A 16,550-nucleotide genomic window follows, 5' to 3' on the forward strand; every position below is an offset into this window, starting at 1 on the left:
TAGTAATTCTAAAGATAAGCATTATATTTCAATACTACTAGACGTATACATTATTCTAAGTATCCATGTTAGGAAAGCTAGATACCTTTAGAAGCTTCCTGAATTTTCTAATAGTGATAAAACTTTTGATCACATGTAAATTTAACAAGTGATTTTAGTCTATTTGAGGAATGCTTATGGAGTGCACATTTCAAAATTACATTCAATTCACACTGAATGTAATAATCACATTACACAAAATTATTAATTTTTGAGATCTTTATTTGAGTAAGCTATTCTTTCACAGAATACCTGTTGTGGTATTTCCAAATTCTTAGTCAATTAAATATCCTTTTTTTTTTAATTTGGCAGCCACCAAGAAACAATATTCAATAAAAAATCCAAATACTTATTTTATAATATAGGACAGAGTGCCACCTTCTAATGCATCATTTAACACAGGACATTGTACTTCACTCAGAATTTTAATCTTTGACATAATTTTGTAAATACAGTGGAAAACGACCTTATTAAGGAAAAATATAAAAGGCTGGATTATTCCCATTTCCACTGCAACAAAGAAACTGAGATAACATACCCCTTGTAAAATGCTCATTGGCTCTTTCCAAATCAAGCCCATTAAATACACAAACCAAGGGGGTGCCTGGGTGTTTCGGTGGGTTAAGTGTCGGACTCTTGGTTTCGGCTCAGGTCATGATATCCAGATTTAGTGAGTTCGAGCCCCCCACATCAGGCTCTGCACCAGCAGCATGGGTGGGTAGCATGGAGCCTGCTTGGGATTCTGTCTTTCCTTCTCTCTCTGCCCCTCCCCCACTAGTGCTGTCTCTGTCTCTCTCAAAATAAATAAATAGACTTAAAATATATATATAAAAACCACAACAAAACTATTCTAACATCTATGCCTTTATTTTCATATTAAAAAATTGTAATTCTGGGGCGCCTGGGTGGCGCAGTCGGTTAAGCGTCCGACTTCAGCCAGGTCACGATCTCGCGGTCCGTGAGTTCGAGCCCCGCGTCAGGCTCTGGGCTGATGGCTCGGAGCCTGGAGCCTGTTTCTGATTCTGTGTCTCCCTCTCTCTCTGCCCCTCCCCCGTTCATGCTCTGTCTCTCTCTGTCCCAAAAATAAAATAAAAACGTTGAAAAAAAAATTTTTTTAAATAAAAAAAAAAATTGTAATTCTGATTAAATTCTTCCAAAATTCAAAATGAAGTTACGACTTTACTGGATTCAGAGTCATCAGTAAGACAGACATGTCCCCCAAAGTAGAGACACTCACCTTCACATTTCTGGGTAGTTTCACTCTGCTTGTGGCCAGCAGGGCATTTGCATTCAAAAGAGCCCACTGTATTGATGCAGTTTCCTCCCTGGCATATGCCAGGAATAGCCTGGCATTCATCAACATCTGCGGGAAGAAAGGACTGTGAACATAGATACCACTAATTTTCAGAATATTTATATGTATTTCTTTAATGTACAGAAAAAGTTGAGCTGTTCTCAAGAGAATGGTGTAAGGGGAACGGGCCCCTTTTGTAAGCATATATTTTAACTTATATAAATCATGTATGTTATAAATCTCATTTTCGTTCTTGATAGTTTCTTCTGGAATTTTATTTTGAAAATCCATCCTTGTTGTTATGTGGACAACCAATCTCTTGCTTAGATTTGCTGCAGAACACTTTTGGACGTGCTCCCTCTCCTGGTGATGGGTACACAGTATACCTCCGGCTTCTCACCACCTCAGCACATGATACAATGAAAGTCCCTACCATGTCTCTTTACGGAGTTGAGTACAGACTGTGAAGACTTAAAAAGACTCTTCATCCCTTTGCTGTCAACTCAGGGCAGAATTACTAAATCAGAGTATATATACATCCAACATGAATATAGTGCTCAACAGTCAGAACGCCTTCATACCACCAACAATCTGTACACCGATAAGTAGTTCCCACACCCCTGTTGTCCATGAGGACACTTGAGTTTTCTCTTCCCTGCTAACACATGACATAAATATCCAATATCCTAATTTTCTTTGGTCTAATAATTATAAAGGGATATTAATTTTAGTTTTCACTTCTTTAATTGTTCATTTCTATGCATGTTAGCTTTTAGATTTCTTCATATGGAAGTTACCTGTTCGTATGCCTTAAACACTGTTATAGTGAGTTTGTCACATTCTTACTTTTTCTTGTTTTTATTTAAATTCCCATTAGTTAACATACAGTGTAATATCAGTTTCAGGTGTAGAATTACATCATCACACAGTGCTCATCAAGTGTCCTCCTTAATTGCCATCACCTATTTAACTCATCTCCTCCCCCCCCCCCAGCCCCACCTTCTCTCCAGTAATCCTGTTTGTTCTCTATAGTTAAGAGTCTGTTTCTTGGTTTGCCTCTCTTTTTTCCCCTTCTATGTTCATTTATTTTCTTTCTTAAATTCCACATAAGAGTGAAACCATATGGTATTTGTCTTTCTCTGACTTATTTCACTTAGCATAACGCTCTCTACCTGCATCCACATTGTTGAAAATGGCAATATTTCATTCTTTTTGATGGATGAGTAATACTCCAGTGTGTGTATGTGTGTATGTGTGTGTGTGTGTAGACCACATCTTTATCCACTCATCAGTCTGATGGCATTTGGGCTCTTTCCATAATTTGTTGATGATGCTGCTGTAAGCACTGTGGTACATGTATTCCTTTAAGTTAGTAGTGTCATACATATTATAAATTTAAAACTATTTCTGCTTTAAATATGACAATTATCTTCCTCATCTTTCAAGCAATTAGTTTCATCCATTTAGGAACTAAAATTCTTAATATTGACAAATTAAATTCAAGAAACTGTAATAGAGACTTTCAGACAAAAGAAGTCTGAAATGTTAAAAGAAATGTTAAAAGAAGTTCTTCAGGAAACATGAAAATGACATGGAAATTATGGTCTACACAAAAAACAAAAAGCACTGAAAATACTAAACGTGTTGATAAATTTAAAAGACATTTTTTATTTTTTAAATAGACTTAAAGATAATAGCTTGGTGAAAATAACAACAGCAAAATGATAATAATGCATTTTGAAGGTTATAAAATACATAGAATTAAATAGTATAACCACAATAGCATGAAAGATTGAAGGCAGAAAGAGAAGACTATGGTCATAAAATTATTACACTGTAAGTGAAGTGGCATGTTAATATTTGAATATAGGCTATAATAAGTTGTATATGTAAAGACAAACAATAAATGTTACAATTGTAAATAAAACTAACATTTGAAAATTTTTAAAAAATACAGCTAATAATCCCATTAAGGAGATAAAAATTAAATACTAAACTAGACTCTAATTGAGGCAAAGATGAATAAATAATAGGTGGGACAAAAAAGACAAAAAATAGTAAGATAATAGCTTTAAAATCAGTAAAACTGATAATTATCTGAAATTTAAATGGCATTAGCAATTTAGTTAAAGGCTGAGACATTCATATTTGATTTATAAGAAGATGTAATTTTACACTGCTTACAAGAAACCCACTTTTACAGAGACAGCTTAACAAGTAAATGGCTGAAAAGATGTATCATATACTCAATCAAAAGAATGCTGAAGTGGTTAAGTTACTATTATGTAAAGTATTCAACAGAACAAGAATTGTTACCAGGGATACAGATGGATATTTCATAATGACAAAGAGGTCAACTCATTAAGAGGACACAATAATGCACACTGAATTAGTGTGAGCCTGGATGGCTCAGTTGGTTAGAGTCCAACTTGTGATTTTGGCTCAGGTCAGGGTCTCGTGGTTCATGAGTTCGAGCCCCACGTGGGCCTCTAGGATTCTCTCTACCTCCCTCTCTGCCCCTTCCCCCCCAAATAAAAATAAATAAAACATTTAAAAAATAATTCACATTACATATATACACTGCTTATAAAATGTTAAGCACCCAGAACAAAAAGTGACAGAACTGAAAAAAGAAACAGACAAACCCCCAATTACAACTGGAATTACATTCCGTAGCAACTAACTGAATTGCTGAAAATCAGCAAGGATGCATAAGACTGAATTATACTTTCAACCAACTTGTCCTAGTTCATGTTTGTAGAGCTCCCCACCCAACATTAGCAGAATATATGTTATTTTTACACACTGAATATTTACCAAGACATACTATATTCTGAGGCCATGTAAAAAAGACTCATTAAATATAAAAAAATTAAAATCATACATAGTATTTCTCTAAACATAACAGGGTTAAACTAGAAGTTAATAATATAAAACAGCTGGAATACCTCAAACATCTGAAATTTAAACAAAATATTCTGAAATAATCCATGGTTCAAAGAAGAAATCACATGAAAATTTAGAATGCAGCATATCAAAATTTGTGGGATGCAGCCAAAAGCGGTGCTAAGAGATAAATATGTAGCATTAAAATGCTTGTTTTACCAAAAGAACAAAGTCCTTAAAATTGGTTACCTGAGTTTTTACATTAAGACATTTGAAAAAGGAAGAGCAAATTAAACCTAAAGTAGACAGAAGCAAGAAAACAATGATAAAACAGAACACGGTTGAACAACAGAGATAATCAGTGACTCCAAAACCTGGCTCTCTGGAAATACAAGTTAAACTGATAGGTCTGTCAAGACAGAACAAGAAAAAGTATGGGGATATGAATGATCAGTGTTAAAGAATAAAAGTGGGCACATCAATACAGATTCTATAGAGATTAAAAGGGTCAAAGGAAGTAGTATGAATAACTGTGTAGCAATAATTTAACAATTTAGATACAGTGTACAAATTCCTTGAAAGAGAGCCACCAAGGCTCACTCAAGAACAAATCATCTGAACAGACCTACATCTACTAAAGTTAATTTAATTCATACTTTAAAGTCTTTGTCCAAAGAAAACTTCAGGCCGAGGTGGCTCTGCTGTTGAATCCTTTCAAATACTTAAGGGAGAAACAATACCAGCTCTACAAAAATTCTCACAAAAAAGAGAAAAGGGGACAATGGCAGACCCATTTTGTCGGACTAGCATAGCCCTGACCCCAAAGCAGACAAATACGTTACAAAAAAGAAAACAACAGAATAATGTATTTTTGGAATAGGCACACAAAAATTGTTAGCAAGGAAATTTTAGTAATATATAAAAAAATTAATACATCATGACCAAGTGAGGTGAATGCCAGGAATTTAAGGTTGCTTCAACATTCAAAAAAATCAATCAATATAATTTATTATATTAACATGTTGACTAAGAAAGAGAAAACACATGATCATATCATAAGGTGAAAAAAGTAAGGGACAAAATTCAACACTAATTTTTTTTTTTTTATAGAGAGAGTGCAAGTGGGGAAGAAGGACAGAGGGAGAGAGGGAGACAGAGAAAATCTTAAGCAGGCTTCACAGGGATCATACATGACCTGAGTCATAATCAAGAGCTGGATGTTCAAATGACTAAGCCACCCAGGTGCCCCTTTAAAATCTCAGTAAACCAGGAGACTCTAGAGGAGGAACCAAGATGGTGGAACCACATAAAATCTCAGTAAACCAAGGGAATACAAGGGAACTTCCTCAACTTGATAAAAGAGTCCATAGCAAAAAAAAAAAAAAAAAAAAAAAAAATACAGCTAACACACTAGAAAGCATTGAGAAAACTCTTGATTTGGAGTTTTTTAATCTGTCATTTACATCCATGTAAATTTCCCTTAATTTCTCTCTCTGTGAAAGGTAATAATTTCTAATTCAGCACAGGGTTATGAGAAAGAAAATATATTAAATATATTAAAAATATATAAAATTGTATATAAAAACATAAGCTTATACAAATTTACGCTACCTATTAAAATCTATAGGATAACATATTTATTAATATATCTTTAATTAAAAAATACTATAAGTTCATTGTAATAACCTTAAAGTGACAGAAAAATAGAAAGTTAAAGAGATACCACTGATATACATCAGCGGTCTGTTCTTTGAGACTTTTATTCACAAACATAGAGCATCAGTCTGTTCATATAACAAGAATAAGGTCACACTTCTGAATCTTGCTTTACTTTCATTAAAAATATTTTGTGGATCTCTCTCCCCGGTATCTCACCGCTGCCTCGGTGCAGGTAGGGGATTGAGCTCGAGCTAGCTCGAATAAAGGCTCTTTTGCTTTTGCATCGGAAAAAAAAAATATTTTGTGGCTACAACTGTAAGTCAGTATACATTGATTCGCCCTATTAGTTTTTGCTAAGTCCTCAAGTTTGGTATATCTTAGAGTATCTAAATTAGAGAATTTAAGCCTACAAAAGAGCTTAGCATCTTTATGATTTCTTCCTCACTTTATCTGTCTATAAAAACTTACAAGTCCTAAGTTTTTTATATTGAAATTAAAATAGATTTTGTTTTCCTATTAAAGGATATCTGATCCAAACAGAAAACAACTAAAATGGAATATAGAACAAGAAATTTATATACTGAACTGTTTAATTCAGAACATTTCAAACCACATTACTTTTAAAATGTACTACATTTCCACCCTCATTACAGTGGGGTATAAAACATCCTTAGAAACCTCTTTTCCTGGCAGATAAAACCAGAGAAAGAATATCATGATATAAGTTGAAAAACGAGGCCAAACCTATAAATCCCTTAATAGTATTCATAAAATCTTTGACTACATATTTAGGAGATTCAGTAATTTTTCAAAGGAAAAAGCAAACCAATGTTACGGGGTTTATTTTGTAATTGCCTAAAAAGTATTTTCCTAGAAGGAAAAATGAAACCTTTGTTTTTGAAGTATCCTAGACAACGCAGCCATACAGCATTAATTTCTTTTAGATAAAGTTAATTACTAAAATGAAAAAGGTAACTTTGAAGCAATCTTGTAGAAATAATCAACTTGAACCTAGAAGTATACACAAGTATTTTCTCTCTATAGAAACAAAAAAGCAGGCCTCAGATCTTCAAACTATGCAAAATGTTCTTTCTACATCTTCAAAGTGCTAGCATATGCAACTACTAATGTCTGATTAGTTTTCCTCTGTCGCTATTTCAAAGATGTGCTCTTTCTTTCTGTTCAAGCACAAACTGACTCCTTAAATGTTGAACAATTTCAAATAACATGTAAGGATTTCATAGAATAAAATTAATTTTTTACTCAAGTTTTAATTTAAATTCCAATTAGTTAACATACAGTGTAATATTAGTTTCAGGTTTAGAATTTAGATAAAACTTTTGAAACTTAAAAAACCTTATATAATCCCTTCAGTGTATGCCTATTAAAGTTATAAATAATATAACAAGGTAATAGTAATTCTATTTTATGAACTCATTTATTCTCTAACTTCTTTAAATAAACTTGCCCTAAAAGATTAAACTGATTTTATTATGTAAGTATTAGATGGTGTATTATTTTTAGTTCACATTAAAATATGGAAAAATGCATGCACTGGTACAGGTATATAAAAAATTTAATTTATGTCTGTGGGAACTAAGGACCAATTCCTATTACTATATATTTAATAGCACATGTTTTTCTAACTTTGTCACCAAATGAGATCCATTTTTTAAATTTAAGTTTTCATCCCTATACTCCATAGATATTCACACATTACTAGTATTTCTAAAAAAATGAATGCCAGCCATTAAGAACAACAATTGGAGAATAGCTTTGTCTGTACCTGGAATATGACAAATATGGAGCATTATGGCAATCACTCAACACAGTGTGAATCGGCCAGAATAACTAATCACGTATTCACAAAAGTTCAAATGTTCAATAAGTGATCATCCCAACAAGCAAATATTAGTTAGGTTATTCCCTGTAGGACTCTGAACTTGGAATGAGAAGAACACAGCATGCTTCTCTGTCTGAATCGTTCTCAAATCAACAAACGTCATCATCCTTTATCCCGGTGTCAAAGTCAGATGCAGGAGACAGACTCACCATCTCCCTCCCACTGATCTTACTTGATTCCATCAGTATCAAGTGTTTCCTTCCCAAATATGCGTCCAGTCTTCCCTATGCCTCTATTCTGGTCTCGCCCTTCATCACCACTGCAGCAACTTTCACACTGTTGTTTTTCTTTTGTTTGTTTGTTTGTTTTGCTTCCATTCTGGTCCCCCATTACACTCCACAGAAACAGTCAAGTAATTTCATTTAAATATAAATCAAATCAACAGAGGTCATCCCCTCACAAGTCTGCAGACACTGCCACACTGTTTTCTGGTCTATGAGTTGCTCTAGAGAAGTCGGAGACCAGTTTGGGTACTTCCTTTAAAAAAATACTTGCTTATTCTTTCTTATTAGGCCAAGGTGTTCCATTTATCTCCTATTTTTATTGAGGGTTTCTGTCTTCCAGTCTACAAACTGATAACCTTATCCATTTTAGAAAATTCTTGTTTTATCTCTTTTTCAGTTCCTTTCCTCAGCTTTTAGTCTGACTTCACTGAGTATCAGATTCATTATAATCATTGCTTATTTACTGTTCTCTGACATTATGATTTGTGATTTCCTTAATCTTAACATTTGTCACGGATTTTTTTCAGTTTTATGTATGTGTGTGTGTGTGTGTATGTGTGTGTGTAGAAATATATATACACACATATACATATATGTATGCATTTCCTTCTGTTAGGCAAAGTTTCAAATCCCTCTTCTGCTTCTTTTTTGAGTACTATCAACCCACTTTTTAACTCTGGTTGTCTTTACTGAACTCTTATAACTCTACTTCAAGCAACTTTTAAAAGAAGGCCCATATTGTTTTCCATTTCTTTAGGCTAAGAAAGAAGGATATAAATCTTGTGTTTATTTGGATAATTCTTCTTTGAAGCATGTTCACCTATGTTTCCTTATGTTTTTTCTTTTCTTTTCTTTTCTTTTCTTTTTCAGGTTTTACATGTAGGTACTCATCTTTCAATGGGGCCATTTCCTATTGAAACAATAATGGGGAGAGCCCAAAAAGAAATGAGTTGGTGTGAAAGACAGTTCTGTAGGAACTATTTCCTGATATCTGCTCACCAAACTCTCTCCCACTTTTTTCTTTGTCCTGGTATTAATTTTTCAACTTTTAGGTGGGGGTGTGCCCCCCCGCCCCGACCTGCTCTTTCACACATAGACTCTCTGAGATGCTCAATGGTGGTTCCCACTTCCTCTCTTTCCTTCCTTTTCGTTCTCCTCCTCCGCAGGGACCACTCCTGGGCTGGAAGGCTGGGTAGAAGGTACTAGAGAAGGCTTGCCTTCAAAGACTCTCCTTCCGCTATCCCTTTCAATACTCTGAGGGTCCGCAGGAGCTCTCTCACTCACACAGTGTCCACTTCTCCAACAGGACATCCCCAACCTCTGAAGAGCCTTTAAGAATGCTGATGCGGTAAATGCTCAGAAGACTCTCCCTGTCTCAATGACTTCCCGACAGCTACCTATGTGTTCATCGCTGCTTTCAACTGGGGGTAGCAGAATTTTATTTCAGAAGACCTTGTTTTCTATTATTGATTTTCTTGTTAGTTTTTGAGTTAGAAGGAGAATATTCTGTTATCTTTTTTAAGTAAGAGTTACGATAAGCACCGGGTGCTATATAGAAGGGCTGAATCACACCTGAAACTACTATGATGCTGTATGTTAACTAACTGGAATTTAAATACAAGCTTAAAAAAAAGTGTATGGCAATGGACTTGTTCTTAATGAAACTACATTGTGTGTAATTTGCCTTTCAAGCAACATCATCTGTCATTAAGATATGAGTGTTTGCAAACATATGTGTAAAATCACATGGGAATAGCTGAATGCTTATCTCATTGAATCTATATTGTCTAGGAGTGCCTGGATGGCTCAGTTGGTTAAGTGTCTGACTTCAGCTCAGGTCATGATCTCACAGTTCATGAATTTGAGCCCTGTGTCGGGTTCTGTGCTGATGGCTAAGAGCCTGGAGCCTGCTTTGGATTCTGTCTCTCTCTCTCTCTCTCTCTCTCTCTGCCCCTCCACCACTTACACTGTCTCTTTCTCAAAAATAAACATTAAAAAAAAAAGAAATAAAGAAACTACACTGTCTGTAAACCGTCATTCAAGTAACATCTTCTTTCATTAAGATACATGTTTGTAAAAGTATGTTTAGAAGTATATGGGAATAGCCCTGTGCTTAACTCATTGAGGGTTCACTGTGTACAATGTATCTTTCAGGTAACGTTCTCTTTCATTAAGATATAATACACAACACACACAAATACCATCCATACATTTAAAAAAAAGTTTCTACAATTAATTAGGCTTAAGTAAATTTTCTGGATTGTATAGGAATGGCTTGTCTTCACAGTTTGAACAAAAGTTAAATTTTATAATGGTCTGGTTAAATAGTTCAATGTAGACAGCCCAGATAAATTTGTCTTTAACAGTTCATACTAATCAAATGAACCAAATCTCTCTCTAGGTTGTGCTATCTAGAAGGCCTAGAAATAACTTTTTACTGTGGGTACCTTCTTCTCAAACTATGACTGAAGGATTACCCAGGCCTGCTTGGGTTCAAGTGAAGTTCAATTTTTCTACATTTTTCACGTGCATCCTGAGTAAAGGAATGAGGTATTTCTGAACACTGACACCATTTGAAAAGAACACACACCAGCATTTGTTCTGCATGGACTGATTTAGGGTCTGTACTGCCGTTTATTTATTCAAGTCCTTGTCCTGTGTGCTAGCTAGGTCCCGACTCCATCGTGTATGTCTGATTTCGCACACCTCTCATGTTGCATGGAACAGAACAGAGGCTCAATGTCAGTCTGTTACTATTACCTGTTACCAGGACATAGCAAAAGACAGAATTTGAGGAGGAGATTTCTCCTGCTGTATTTTCAGTTTGGGAAATGGATGGAATATTTAAAAGGCTAATTCCTAAAAAATCAAATAACAAATTAGCAGCTATGCAAATTTTAATATAGTTTTTAAAATTATAAATGCACCCTGTTCATTTGAAAATCTAAAAGATTCAAGGGGCGCCTGGGTGGCACAGTCGGTTAAGCGTCCGACTTCAGCCAGGTCACGATCTCGCGGTCCATGAGTTCGAGCCCCGCGTCAGGCTCTGGGCTGATGGCTCGGAGCCTGGAGTCTGTTTCCGATTCTGTGTCTCCCCGTCTCTCTGCCCCTCCCCCGTTCATGCTCTGTCTCTCTCTGTCCCAAAAATAAATAAACGTTGAAAAAAAATTAAAAAAAAGAAAATCTAAAAGATTCAAAATCAAGTACTAATATTCAATAAAATATCCCTTTAATTCGAGTAGATTCAAAAAGACTCTAAAGATTCAAAGACAATAAGAAACCATAAGAAAATAATACAACAGATACATGTGGCAGTTTCTGGTATATTTAAAATTTGTATATATTCTTGGAAAAGGGCTTAATGTCACTTTTTAAACTAATTCACTTGTTCTTATGATAGCTTAAACATTAAGGCCCATATTAACTTTGATTGGATATTAATAAAATGAAAAAAGTACAAGACTTGGGAGTAAAGGGAGAACACAACTGGCTCTTAACCTGCAAAGGCACAGATCGTTATGATTGAACACCAAGCACCCTAGGAATGTGAACCTCTCTGACAGTGTTTACTTAAGTCCACAAAGACATCATGGCAACAGTTAAAGATGTGGGGGGGAAAAAAAACGTACTGGTCTCTTCATACCTTAATTGTCTTTAAGTATCATCTTAATTTTGATTTAATTACCAACTTTATTTAAGTATCATCATAAAAACAGATCTATAACCTAACAGATCTTACACTCTCGCTGGGGAGCAGTAAAGGCAATAAAGACAATAAATAAGCAAGTATATGAGAAAGTGATACGTGTTACAGAATAACAAAAAGTATTACCCTAGTAAATCTAGTCAATATTAATCTAGTAGATCGGTAGAGTATTTTCTTTTAAAAGGAACCCATATACATTTTGTGGAAATCTACATCTAAACAGTTATTTTGTTTATTATAAGATCATATTTATTATCAGATCATATCCCATGTCTTCTGAAGCCAAAGAAAGGCAATTCACTAACTGCATCAACTACAGAATAATATTATGTTTAGAACTTTAGAAATGTCCTTTTCTGGTTAATATGATCCACATTTTAGAACCAATATTAACCTATTTGCAGTCAACATCTATGCATCTGAAATTTATTTTTAACTCTACAAAAATTTTCAATTATCCTATCAAAAAGAGAGCTATTATTTTAAAAAGTATGACACATACATATCATGTTTTATCACATTATTTTTTTCATGCCATGTATCTTCCAAATCAACCTGGCAATGTATCTGAGAAACAGTCTAGGAATTTAAAGGGAAAATGAAATCACAGTAAGATGCAGTCTTAAAATAGCCTGAATTGAGGATCAGTATTTAATTGAGAACCTTGTGACTATGCCATGAGTTTGAAATAAAGCAGAACTTTTTAAACTTGCTTTTCCAGATATTTTAACCATGTGGCAAGTTTCATTTTCCTCTGGTTGCTGTACTTACCCATTATATTTTTAGGCAAATGAAACTGAAAACTTTATCTTCACTGCATAAACAAAATCAAATAAATAAGCTTTCAGACATAACTAAATCCCGAAGGATATTTTGGAAATCTGAGATCAGATGACACATTTTAGTAATTGTGTTCAGAAAAACTAGGCCTCTCTGACAAAATACATAGGTAAAAAAAAATAAAAGCCTAAGTACAGATATAGAAGATGAGGACAGTGAGTGATTTGGGATGTTTTGGTTGAGGTTAAGAGCTTTTTCCCAACCTGGACTATTTTTATGAAATATGGTTTTTGCAAGTATGTTAATCTTAATCCCAGTTATTAATTCCAAAGATAGTCATTGAGTATCTACCACATGTTAGGTACTCTTCCAGATGCCTCAGAGACATTAATGAATAAAACAGATTTATGACCTAATGGATCTTACACTCTAGCTGGGGGAGAGTAAAAGCAATAAAGACAATAAACAAGCAAGTATATCAGAGAGTAAAATGTGCTATAGAAAAAGCAAAAGCTATTACCTTAGTAAATCTAGTCGGTATTAATCTAGTAGATCTACATAGTATTTTCTCTTTAATACGAACCTATATAAATTTCAGGCTAATTTATATCTTATCTAGGAAAGCTATATAGTATGATAAATACTATATAGTATATAGTATGTCTTCTATAGAAAATATTGTTGCTTTATCAGAAACTCCATAAAATCAAACGGGTAGTCATACCAAAGATACAGAATTTTATTATCCACACAAAACAAGGGATTAAAAGTGACGTTTCCACAGTTTCCATATTAGAGATGACCTGTGATAAGTATAAAGAGACAAAACACTAACAGCTGACATTGCTTTTATATGCAATTCGATGAAAAGTTGCTAATCTACTAAATTGCCAGTTCATTCCGTGGGAACCGCTAGAGCTGTGATTGGAAGAATTTTGAAAGAGACCAGTTTTTAACATTTATAAACTAAAAAGTTTTTAACTTTTATAAAACTACAAAACTAACCAAAATCTTTAGAAGCCACTGTCAGCAAATTATTTATAGCAAATTATGCAGAGCACCTAAATGGTTATTATTCAGTGAATTGAAGGTATATGCAAGCTTCCCAAACTACAAATCTCACTTGAGTTTGGAGATACTGGACTGGTTTTCCACAATATGTCATTTTACAGACATTGGGTACATGACATCTGGCCTGTGACGCTGGTTACTAACATCAGTTTGAAAGACTTCAGGAATCTAACTTTGTATATGATTTCATTATAACAAATAAACCCAGCTCCTCATGTCTCAAATATGAGTAATATTTCTCTGAATAAAAGTCATTTTCCATTTTTCTGTGATCCTTCTGCCACTTGAGAACTCATTACAGAGCTATTTCCAAACTCTAAAAATGGGTTTAATATACATATGATATCAGAGAAGTGGCAAAAAAAAAAAGGGTAAGAATTGTGGCCGCTGAAAATTAAAATAATTATCCAGTACAAACATAATGTTTGGCTACTTGGATTGGAGTCTACTGTTGTAGCATGCTCGGGGCCCCAATCTAACCCTAACATATAAAATATTCACCAAGATGTGGTTGGGAAGATTGCCTGGAGACCAGATTGCAACCACTTAAATTACAAACTCTTAAAATTTTTTTTATGTTTATTTATTTTTGAAAGACAGAGAGATAGAGAGCACAAGCAGGGGTGGGGCAGAGAGAGGTGGTGGGGGAACACAGAATCCGGAGCAGGCTCCAGGCTCTGAGCTGTCAGCACAGAGCCTGATGCAGGGCTCGAACTCACAAACCACGAGATCATGACCTGAGCCGAAGTCGGATGCTCAACCTACTGAGCCACCCAGGCGCCCCTTGAATTATAAACTCTTAACTGCATTCACCTACAGAGTTCACACTTTGCCCCTAAAGATTCTATTAATAACAATGTCAGGGCATTCTCTTCTCCCTGTTACCTAAAACCAGATTCCAATATCTTGAAGGAGAATACAAGATAGAGAAAGACTGTTTGTCCAGGGTATTTACGCATGTATCTTTCAGGGGTTGTGGTAAGGAGCGTGTAGTGCTGCCTGGATGAAGATATAGGAGTGGTTTCTCTGATTATATGAGATATTTTAATCTATTTTTTTATTTTCCCCAATTTTTCCTACTATCTCTTCTCCATTTATGTCAAGAGCTGAAAAATAATTATCCATTAGGTGGCTAACAAAAAGTCATCTCTAGTCAGGCTTGCTGATGAGGCCCTTCTCGGGAATGGTGGGAGGTTGAATGGCATTAGGTATTGGTGGCAGATGGATCGTCGGAGTGCAGTGAAAGGAGACCCACACGTAGGAAGTCTGTGCAAACTCACCTTGGCAAGCTCCGGTCCGGATGTTGGGGATAAAGCCCCGTCGGCAGGGCTGAGGCTGGGCAGGACACATCTCACAGGGGTGGCCCCAGGCCCGTCCAATGGTGGCACAGCACAGAGTCTTAGTGCAGACAATGCCTGTCAGCTGCCCTTGGCACATCTGGTTGTTGACCTGAGTGAAACAAGGGCCTGTCCTGTAATCTGGAATGTGAAAGAAGATGGAAAGACAGGTTTTATGACCATACGCCAGTCTTACACCAGTAGCTCCAAACACATAAAACAGAGGCTATTACTTCTGACTCAAGTGTCTAAAGACAAAAGGCTGGAAAGTTTCATTTTGAAAAATTCCTAATTTTTCGCTCATGAGGAGTGCATTAGGAGACTTCAATGTATTTTACACTAGACACTGTAAATGGGTAACTCAAGGGCTGTGTCTGGGCCACAGATGTGTTTTCTTGGCCTGCATAATGCTCTGAAAGAATTTAAATTACTAGCCAACATTTTTAAATTGGGAAATTCACATGAAATTTCTATTTCTGGCTTTTCTTGAAAAGTTGGAAGATCTGGCCACGCTAGGCCTGCCGTGCTACATGGCAGTGGGGGAGTGAAGTGTGTCCTTCTCTAGGACACCAAGATCCAGCCACCCCCTCTCCTGATACTCTCCACTCACTGACATTCCTCACCTCCACACTGATAGCACCTGCTTTAATGACTCCTCTTTACCTAGCAAAGATTTTCTTTCCTGACGGGGTGGACACGAGGTCAGAATATTAGAAGAGAACCAATAATGACATATCCTTGCGTCTCACAGATATATTTAAACACTCTGGCATGTCTATAAACATTAAGTTCTAACAATCTGATTTCTGTTTTCATGTCAGCCTGTTTACTTCTACGAGTTCAGCTGAGTTCACCTGAAAAGACTGTACTAACAAGGCCCATAGTCAGGATTCTTTCTAGATAAGTTAGTAGTATATACAACCTCTGTTCTCTACAAGATGGCTGCACCATTGTTGATCTGCTATGATAATGATAAAAACATTAGCAAATGCATGCCACAGATCATCTACAGACAGACCTCTATGCATAGTAAGGACGATCCATGGGGACTGTTGCATCTCAAGGTGTAGACCATGGATCAGAAACATATACACTACCTGGGAGGTGACCAGACATGTGGACTCAGGCCTCAGCCTCCATTCACTGAACGAGAATCTACATTTCCACAAACACTCAGAAGATTCATACATAACTTCAAGTTTAAGAAAGACTGATCCAGATTATAGGCAACTTGAAAGCTAGGCATTCTAACTCTATCTTGCTTTCTCCTATAACTCACCTCAAGGAACCTTTTAGATGACCAGTATTTACTCTTTTAAGCAGAACTGAATCATTAACCAAACAGTTTTTCATTTGAGAGCTGCTGTTGCTCTTTTGAGAGACACAGGAAATCAGAGAAAAGTGAGTTTCCTGAAGACTGACTAATGAAACAATTCACATTTGTTATAAAACTACAACAGAAATATGTGAAAGAGGCTCCCCCCCACCCCCTTTCACGGAGACTGTATGAATACAGTTGATTAACTCTTGGGAATGTAAGATGATAGTCAGGATTTCCTGATAAGCCCTCGTGCAAATGACATAATTCCATGTGAAGGGGAAAGCCAGAACAAGTTTACTTCAGATTTCCAAGAACAAAACAATCTCACAT

At 35.6% G+C, this 16,550-nt stretch overlaps 1 protein-coding gene across 1 annotated transcript in view; it reads right to left on the reverse strand.

Moving 5' to 3' along the window:
* The window catches only part of FBN2 (fibrillin 2), a 260,207-nt gene that overhangs the window by 173,271 nt on the left and 70,386 nt on the right, over positions 1 to 16,550 (reverse strand). The window contains exons 6-7 of the mRNA XM_043586875.1: positions 14,843 to 15,040; positions 1,277 to 1,402 (exon numbers count right to left, since the gene is read on the reverse strand). Of these exons, the coding sequence (XP_043442810.1) occupies positions 1,277 to 1,402; positions 14,843 to 15,040 (324 nt within the window). The remainder of the gene's footprint in view (positions 1 to 1,276; positions 1,403 to 14,842; positions 15,041 to 16,550) is intronic.

Source organism: Prionailurus bengalensis, chromosome A1 (assembly GCF_016509475.1).
Source record: "Prionailurus bengalensis isolate Pbe53 chromosome A1, Fcat_Pben_1.1_paternal_pri, whole genome shotgun sequence".
Taxonomy (NCBI): Eukaryota; Metazoa; Chordata; class Mammalia; order Carnivora; family Felidae; genus Prionailurus; species Prionailurus bengalensis.